The following is a 9175-nucleotide window of genomic DNA, read 5'->3' on the forward strand; positions in this document are numbered from 1 at the left end:
ACCTCAGCCTCCCAAAGGCGCGGGATTACAGGCTGAGCCACCGAGCCCGGCTTATCTTTATCTTATACAAATATCTTATGGATAGCTATAAAGATTGAGTAGAATTTCCCAGGAATGTTCAAGATTTAAGATTTCTCATTATCTGACATCTCACTTGTGGTATTCACAGTGATTTACTGCACATCCCTTGAAATCTAAACATCTCCGAGCTTCAGAGGTTTTAGTCAGTGTAGGGGATATGATTCTAGTCTTTGACCTGGTGATCAACTTAGACATGAGTTTTTTTGTATGTGAATTCTAGGATTCTGTAAGTTTCTGCCTGTATTGGGAACAGTCTGTGGAGAATATGGAGCTCTGTACTGTTACAATGAGTTATTTATCCTTTCTTTTAGCATTTAAGAGTTAGTAGTTTGTGGTGTTATGTAGCATAAACAGAAACTTGTTGGAGTTGACTTAGAAATTTAATGTATTAGAATTATTACCCAAATGTTTTAGTTCCACAAATCAAAATGACATCTAGAAATTGAAATTATCTTTAACTTATGACAATGATGACATATTTTGTTCCCTCACACATGATTTTTTTTTTTTTTTGGAGAGAGGCAAAGTAGGTGTCCAGCTTAGCCAGAATGGTTTATATAAAGTTATGTCTTGAAGTTGATGATAAAAGTCAAAGTTTAAGGAAATTTATAGTAGATGGATCTATAGTGTAGGATCAACAGAAGAATCATGTTGATGTTTTGTTTCCCTGAACCTAACTGTGCTGCATTCTACTTTTATGCAAGCCTTCAGAATGCTCCAGATGACAGCCTAGGTCTTAAGAGGAACCTTCCTATCAGGTGTGAGACAAGGAAGAAAGAAACAGGGGCTGAAGCCATATGACCCCACCATTGGCATGGAATGAGGACCTCCCTTATTTGTGTTTTCTGACTCAAGGGGTAGACAAGCATATCTTTTTTAGATCTATGAGATTAGGGAGAATAAAACCTCCTGTGGCCATTAGGATCTGTTAACTAAATATATTAGTCAAAGTAAACTAAACTGTCAAGGTAGAGTAACCTAAGTTCTTTCGATGTTTTAATGCTATCCTCTTCAAACCCTGGGCACCACAATGTAGTATAAGGGGAAGAAAGAGCACAGTCGATTATGCAGGAGGTCTTATGAGGGATCTGGAAGTAGTAAATAACATTTCTGTTCACATCCTTTAGAACTCAATTGCATGGTCTCAACTTAACTGCAATGCAGGCTGGGAAATGTAGTCCTCTAGTGTGCTCAGGAAGAAAAGAAACTAAGTTCGGCAAACACATAATATTGCCTGTGCTGCAAAACACTTGAAAAATACTTAAGTATTCCATTGGTATCTTTTACCGACATAGGCAGTATTGTCATTGACTAGATATATGACTAAACAATATGAATGTGAAAATAGCTAATGGGTTAAAATCTCAATGAGTTGGAAAGTCAAACAGGCAAAAGGCATGATGCTTTTAAAATTTCAAACAAGATCAAAAATAACCTCATAAGTAGATTTTGTCATAAATTCCTTTTCTTACTGTAAAATTTCCTAAAATGTAATGCTTGAAAAATAGTTATCTTCACTAAAGAAAGGCTATGCTGTCAAGTTATTCTAGCATGAAAGAAGTCTGAAAGGAGTTGAAGAATCTCAATGTTTATCTAGACATTTGTCTTGTTTCTTTACAAAGGATCTCAGACAGAAATGATGCTGCTAAAACATATAAGGCCAATACCTTGGATAAACGACTAACCAATAGGTAACAGTATCTACTAACTTTGGGAAAGGCTCAAGTATAACATTTTTCTGAGTGTTGCTTATTTACTTACATTCTTCACTCCTACTTAATATCTTTCTGCATATTCTTATTCTCTGTATTTTTTAACACAAAAATTCCAAAGTAAAAACCTTTATTCCTGCGCATGGCCAGAATAAAATCTTGTCTGGCTTAAAAATCAAGAAGGCTTATTGCTTCAGGTCATTATTCTTACCACATTAATATTTCTATTTAAGGTGTCTTGTTGACAAAATTATGAAATACACTAAAATAAAAATTTTACATTCTTATTATTAAAAAAGATTACTAAACCCAACAAATAAAAACATGGGGCTTAAGAGATACTGAATTTTCCAAAGAAAAACTATTTTTCTTGAAACCTGGTCCAAGAGATTTTTTAAAATTATAAAATCATCATATTAATTTTTTTCAAACACTAATGGTTTCTTTTTCTTTCTTTCAAATAATATCTAACTCTTAATACTTGAACAATTGCAATAGATGCAAGTATTCATTCTCTGTTGCTCCTCAAACTTTGCCTGTTTTTTCCTCTCTCTTTCCAGGAGCATGTCCACATTTAGATCACCAGAAGCAACAAAGTCGTATGTACTTTTCTAATTGTGTATTTCTTTGTATGTGTTCAAGGAAAACCAGAGTATACCACCCTCAGGCCACAGTTATATTGAAACACAGCTATATTCCTACTGCTTTGGTAGAGTTGAGTTGTGGAGGGAAGATACTGAAATAGTCTGCAAATGTTCAAATATTTACTATCTGAATTGTGCAGGAAAAATTTGATAACCATTGCTCTAACCAAACACAAAGCTTAGGTCATCATTTTTTCTGCTTCTTTTAAAATCTGAACTTTTTTAAGTGGGCACAGTGGCTCACATCTGTAATCCCAGCACTTTGAGAGGCAGAGGCAAGAGGATTGCCTGAGCTCAGGGATTCGAGACCAGCCCGGGCAACTTGGCAAGACCTCGTCTCTACAATAAATCAAAAAATTAGCAAGGCATAGTGGTGTGTGCTTGTAGTTCCAGCTACTTGAAAGGCTGAGGTGGAAGGATTGCCTGAGCCCAGCAGATCAAGGCTGCAGTAGCTGTGAGTGTGCCATCCTGGGTGATAAAGTAAGACTCTGACTTGAAAAATAAAATTAAAATCTAGACTTTGATTTTTTTCCAGAGCTTTTTTCTTTTTCTCCCCTCCCCCACTCCCATAACAATTAGCAATCCATTTAGACAAAATACATTTTTCCTGGAATTTAGTACTGGTGGTTAGTTATAAGTAACCCAAATCAGATACATTTTTAAACTTAATTAGTGTTTTAATTTTTTTTAATGTGTAAAATAATTCTCACACTGGACCATCTCTCTCAGTGCTTGGAACAGGGCTGGATCACTTTCATTTTTTTAGAATCTGCATGTATCAGTAAATCCTAAAAGCAGACTCAAAATGGTATGGTTTTAAAGTTTTTCTTAAACTAATCTTTTAATGCAAAAAAAAGAAATGTAATTCTGCTAGTCATAATATAATCACAGGATTAAAAAACATGAATCCCTTGCATACACCAAAATGGATTGGTCTGAATTTCAGACAATGTCATTTTATGAATGACTTCTTCATTCAGTTCCTTCCATTTTAGCTAGTTATATGAGACCTAACAATTAATAAATTGGTAAACTAAGGAGGAATTTTTGTTGCTGTTGTTTTTCCATCCTAAGATGAAACATTTTGTGATAAATAGAGAGCAGACAGGAATATGAGTAGATTATAAGACCCTCAAAAGGGAAGTAGAATGAAAAAGTTTGAGGAATGTGGTGATTTGTGTTCTTGTCATTAAGCAGGCAACCTGGCGGGTTATTGAGTACAAACTCCTTCAACTCCACCGTGTCCACCTCTGCTACTACTCCTGTAAAGAAAAAGAGGTATGAGGGGCTCTTTATATCTTCCTCTTGCTGATATCCTATAAAGGACTGTTCTTTACACATTTCTGAACCAAATCATTCATACACCAAACGCATCCCAGGCAGCATTCACAAGCTTCCTCCTCTCCTTCCTGGGATCCAGCACCTACATTTTGCTATTCCCATACTTCAGTTCTTTTCAATCAGTTCTTTTAAAATCTCCTTTTCAAACACATGGTCCTCTCTCCAGTTCCTTTAGGGTCCTGGATTTCCAGGTAATGCTTTTAACAACAGAGCTTAGATGTTAAATGGCAGGCTACTTTGGGTAAAATATTTTATAGAGTCCTGCCATTTCTGTCACCCTGAAGAATAATGAATGCCACATGCTGCCATGCTCCTGAAACCCACCTGCATCCCTAGATTGAACCGACCCTGCTTCCAAGGACAGAGTCAAAAGCCCCCTCTGGAAACATCCATCTGTGTTTGAGTGATTATAGACTCCTCCTCTCACCTCCCCTGTACGGTCTCCCACATTCTGCTTGTGCTGAGTCCTTGTGTCTTGTAGACACAGAGAGTAGTTGGACCCAGGTGGTCAAATGTTCTTCATGAAACAGAGCATGCTGGTGCAAGAGATTTTTGCATGTGAAAGAGAAGAGAGTGTTGGTGATTATGATGCAAATAGAAAACAAGCATTCATAAGCATCAGCACTTTTAAATTTTTTTATATTCTTTGCCTGCATTTAGATCCATGCCTGGTATAGGGTAGGTGCTCAAAATGTTTGTTGATGGACTGGCTAACTTTGCATGGTGCTATTGTAGTCCTTCTCCTGGAGAAAAATGACCTATTCTATTTTTCCTATAGTCAAGGTTCTGGTTGTATCTGCAGAATCTCAGAAAATGTTGTTCACCTTCCCCTTGAGCTCAAATTTCACATCCCTTTGACCCCTTGTCTTTTAAAAACAGATTCCTAAGGTTGCAAGAGAAATTAAAGTGAGTGAATTCAATCTTCTACCTAGTATAATAATCTTTTCTGTGTCAGATTAGGCTTAATTCAGGACTACTAAAGCCAGCGATAAGTCTCTCACTATATTGTGGCACACCTGTGGCTTACTCTCTGGGGTAGCCTCTATTACTAACGTTGAGCTAGAATCTGTCTTGATTGACTCCCAACTGGGCTAAGGTCAATCTTGTGGTGCCTCAGAGAATAGATCTACTTCAAGAATTCAAAGTTTGTTCTTCTGTCCTTCTTATCCCAGGCTTCCCTTCTCTAGTTTTATTAATCTCCTCTGAACATCTTTGTTTTGGTTCATATCTTAGTCTTTTTGACAGAGCCCTTACCTATTGCTACTAAGTAAAAATGTCCTAATGATGTGAGGATATCTTTTTAATTGAGGTTAAAATTGAGGTTAGTGTTGCTGTGGTGTTCACTTATATTTTCAATATCCTTACTTGTCAGAGTTTTCATTTAACAGTTTTAAACCTATATATATATATGCGTAAGATTGTTATTATCTCTGTTATGAAACAATTCAGATATGCATAAAAATACATGAACATGATAAATATTCATGAACCTATTATGTATTTTCCAGATTTGCTTTTTGATTTCTTTTGAAAGAAATGTCCACTTTATTTAGTGCCAAAGTAAATGAGAAGTTTACTTGGAAAAGCAGGCAACCTAGAATATAGAATAGTTACAACCCATTTCATTTATAAAATAGTGTTCATTTTATTTCCAAGGCATTGTATAACCTCATTGTCCTTTTAACTGTCAAATTTTTTTCAGTCGTGTGAATGGGATCAGCCTTTCAAACATCATGTTTATTCCTGTATCATTTCTTCACAGACAATCCTGGTTCCCACCACCCCCTCCAGGTTATAAGACCTCCCCAAGCAGAGAAACCAGCAGAAGGTAAGGGGAAAATATCAACTGGAATTGCTATGCCACTAAGATGAAGAATGTGTCAGACATTGACAATGTATAATTGTGGATGCTTTGGGATACATTGGAGGCAATCTTGTGAACTCTCAGCTCTGAACAAGACAGGGCTCAAGGGCATGAGGTCAAAGTTACAAGTGCCCCTGATATGACACCTGACAACCTATGAACAATAAGTAGTTGGTTGTATTAGTTTGTTAGGGTTGTTATAATATAACAAGTATCACAAAGTGAGTGGCTTAAACAGGATACATTTATTGACATAGTTCTGGAGGCTAAAATTTTAAGATTCAGATGTCAGCAGGGTTGGTCCCTTCTGAGGGCTATGAGACAGAGAGTCTGATCCATGCTTCCCCCTAACTTCTGGTGGTTTCCTGGCAATCACTGACATCACCTAGTTTATATAAGCATCATCCCGATCTCTGCTTTCATCTTCATGTAGCCTCTTCCTTGTGCACATGTTTGAGTCCAAATTTCCATTTCTTATAAAGCCATCAATCATATTGGATTAGGATCCATCCTGCTTTAGTATGACCTCATCCTAAGTGAACTAATTACATCTGCAATGACCCTATTTCCAAGTGAGGTCCCATTCTCAGGAATTGCAAGTAAGGTTAGAACTTCAACATATGAATTTGGGGAGGGAGCACAAGTTAACCCTTAACAAGGTCAGAAGGAGAGAACAGAGTCAAGCACCAGGCAGGGACTTCCATGTGGGTTTCTGCTGCCTAGATGCTTCTAGGCTGGGTGGAACCCAGAGGATTGGATGGGGGATGTATGTGGCAAATTCCTTGTAAACATTAGGTGACAAATGAGTGCTTTCTACTTTTATTTTTTTAAAACAATAGTTAATACTAAATTATAGATCATGTGGTGGACATTTTGTTCTACAATTTCCATGCTAGGAATGCAAACAATAGCAATAAATATTTAATAAACACTATTGTGTGTCAGATAGTCTAGGATCTTGAGATGTATCAGTGAACAAAACATGGAGCCTACACAGTAGCCTTTATTTATTTATTTATTTTTATAATCAATATTTTTTATTATGATATTGTGGGGTACAGTTAAGGGTTAGGTATACAAATATAGCAGCGAGACCTCATCTCTACAATAAACCAAAAAATCAGCTGGTTGTGGTAGCGCATGCCTGTAATTCCGGCTACTTGGAAGGCTGAGGCAGAAGGATTGCCGGAGCCCAGCGGCCACTACACTCCAGTCCGGGTGACAAAGTGAGACTCCAACTCAAAAAAAACCCAAAAACAAAACAAAACAAAAAATACATTTCGTTCAGGCACCCTTGTTGATAAGAGGTGTTTCCCTGTCCCCAGGCAGATATTTACTACTGTTAATCCCATCTCCCTCCACCTCCCATAGTTTCCCACTACTGTCAGTCATTTTCTTACAGTATTACATTGGATGTTCAAGGTCCAATATATGAATGAGAATATGTGATACTCGGATCGTTGTTTCTGTGAGAGGTCACTCAGTATTATAGACTCTAGTTCCATACAGGTTGCTATGAAATTCATGATTTTGTTCTTTTTCTATGGCTGCAAAGTATTCCATTGTGTATATGTGCCACATTTTTTTAAACCAGTCCTCTTTTGATGGACAGCATGGTTGCTTCCAGGTTCTTGCTATTGTGAACAATGCTGCGATAAATATACGTGTGCAGTTATCTTTTTTATAGAGTGATTTGAGTTCTTCAGGATATATTCCCAGTAGGGGGATTGTGAGGTCATATGGGAGGTTGATATTTAGAGCTTTTAGGAATCACCACACTGCTTTCCACAGAGGTTGTACTAGTTTACACTCCCACCAACAATATAGAAGTGTTCCCTTTTTGCCACACCCTCTCCAGCAACTGTTATTTTTCGAGTTATTGATAATTGCCATTCTGACTGGAGTTAGGTGGTATTTCAGTGTGGTTTTGATTTGCATCTCGCTGATGATTAGTGAGGTTGAACATTTCTTTATGTGTCTGTTGGCTGCTCGGATGTCTTCCTTTGAGAAGTGTCTGTTCATATCTTTGCCCATTTTATAATGAAGTTGTTTGTTTTTTTTCTTTTCAGCACATTTGAGTTCCTTGTAGATCCAAGACGTTCAGCTTTTGTCAGACCTGGGTTGGCAAATACTTTTTCCCAGTCTGTAGGCTGTCTCCCTGCTCTTTTGATGGTTTCTTTGGCTTTGCAGAAGCTTGTCAGTTTAATGAGGTCCCACTTGTCTATCTTATCTCTTATGGCCTGTGGGTTTTGCGTTTTGTTCAGGAATTGGATGCAGTTCCAATTTCCATGAGGGTATGTCGTTCATTTCCTAAGCTTCTTATGGTTTGAGGTTTTACATTTAGGTCTCATCCATTTGGAGTTAATTTTTGTGTATGGGGATAGATAGGGGTCCTGTTTCAATCTTCTGCATGTGGTCAGCCAGTTTTCCCAGCACCATTTACTGAACAGGTTCTCCTCTCCCCAGTGGTAGGTGGTGGAGGATTTGTCAAAGATGAGTTGGCTGAGAAATTGAGGTTTTGCTTCTTGAATCTCAATTCTATTCCATTGATCTATATGCCTGTTCCTATATCAATACCAAGCTGTTTTGATGATTGTGGCTTTATAGTAAAGTTTGAAGTCTGGTAATGTGATACCATCTGCTTTGTTTTTTTTTTTTTTTTTTTTGCTGAAGATTGTTCTGGCTATTCTTGGACGTTTGTGTTTCCATATGAATTCCTGTGTTGTTTTTTCTAGGTCTGAGAAGAATGTTGCTGGTAATTTGATGGTATTGCATTAAATCTGTAGATTGCCTTAGCTAAGATGGACATCTTCACAATGTTGATTCTTCCAATCCATGAGCATGGGATATTTTTCCACTTGTTTGTATCATCTTTGATTTCTTTCAGCAGTGTTTTGTAGTTTTCATTGTAAAGGTCTTTCATGTCTCTGGTTAGGAAGATGCCAAGGTATTTCATTTTTTTGTGGCTATTGTGTATGGAAGTGTGGTTTTTATTTGGGTTTCTGTTTGTTTATTATTGGTGTAAAGAAATGCAATTGTCTTTTGCACATTTATTTTGTAGCCTAAGATTTTGCCAAAGTCCTTTGTCAGTGTAAGGAGGTTTTTGACAGATTCTCTTGGGTTTACAAGGTACACAATCATATTGTCTGCAAAGAAAGATAACTTGACTTCCTCTTTTCCTATTTGGATACTGCTGATTGCCTTCTCTTCTCTGATTGCTTGAGCTAGGACTTCCAATACTATGTTGAACAGGAGGGGTGAGAGTGGGCATCCTTGTCTTGTTCCAGTTTTCAGGGGAAATGGTTCCGATTTTTGTCTATTTAGGAGTATGCTGGCTGTGGGTTTCTCATAGATGGCATTTCCTATTTTGAGGTATGTTCCCTGCATGCCTAGATGTTCGAGGGTTTTTATCAAGAAGGGGTGCTGGATTTTATCAAAAGCTTTTTCTGCATCTAATGATATAATCATGTGGTTTTTGTTTTGACATCTGTTGATGTATTTAATTACATTTATGGTTTTATGAATGTTGAACC

The 9175-nt window shown here is 37.2% G+C and overlaps 1 protein-coding gene across 1 annotated transcript in view; it reads left to right on the forward strand.

Annotated features, from left to right (window-relative positions):
- SCEL (sciellin) overlaps positions 1–9175 on the forward strand; it is a 96568-nt gene that overhangs the window by 10888 nt on the left and 76505 nt on the right. The window contains exons 5-8 of the mRNA XM_008053881.2: positions 1704–1772; positions 2354–2392; positions 3635–3715; positions 5541–5606. Of these exons, the coding sequence (XP_008052072.1) occupies positions 1704–1772; positions 2354–2392; positions 3635–3715; positions 5541–5606 (255 nt within the window). The remainder of the gene's footprint in view (positions 1–1703; positions 1773–2353; positions 2393–3634; positions 3716–5540; positions 5607–9175) is intronic.

This window comes from Carlito syrichta, unplaced genomic scaffold, assembly GCF_000164805.1.
Source record: "Carlito syrichta isolate Samal-C Ts95f unplaced genomic scaffold, Tarsius_syrichta-2.0.1 Scaffold288798, whole genome shotgun sequence".
Lineage (NCBI taxonomy): Eukaryota > Metazoa > Chordata > Mammalia > Primates > Tarsiidae > Carlito > Carlito syrichta.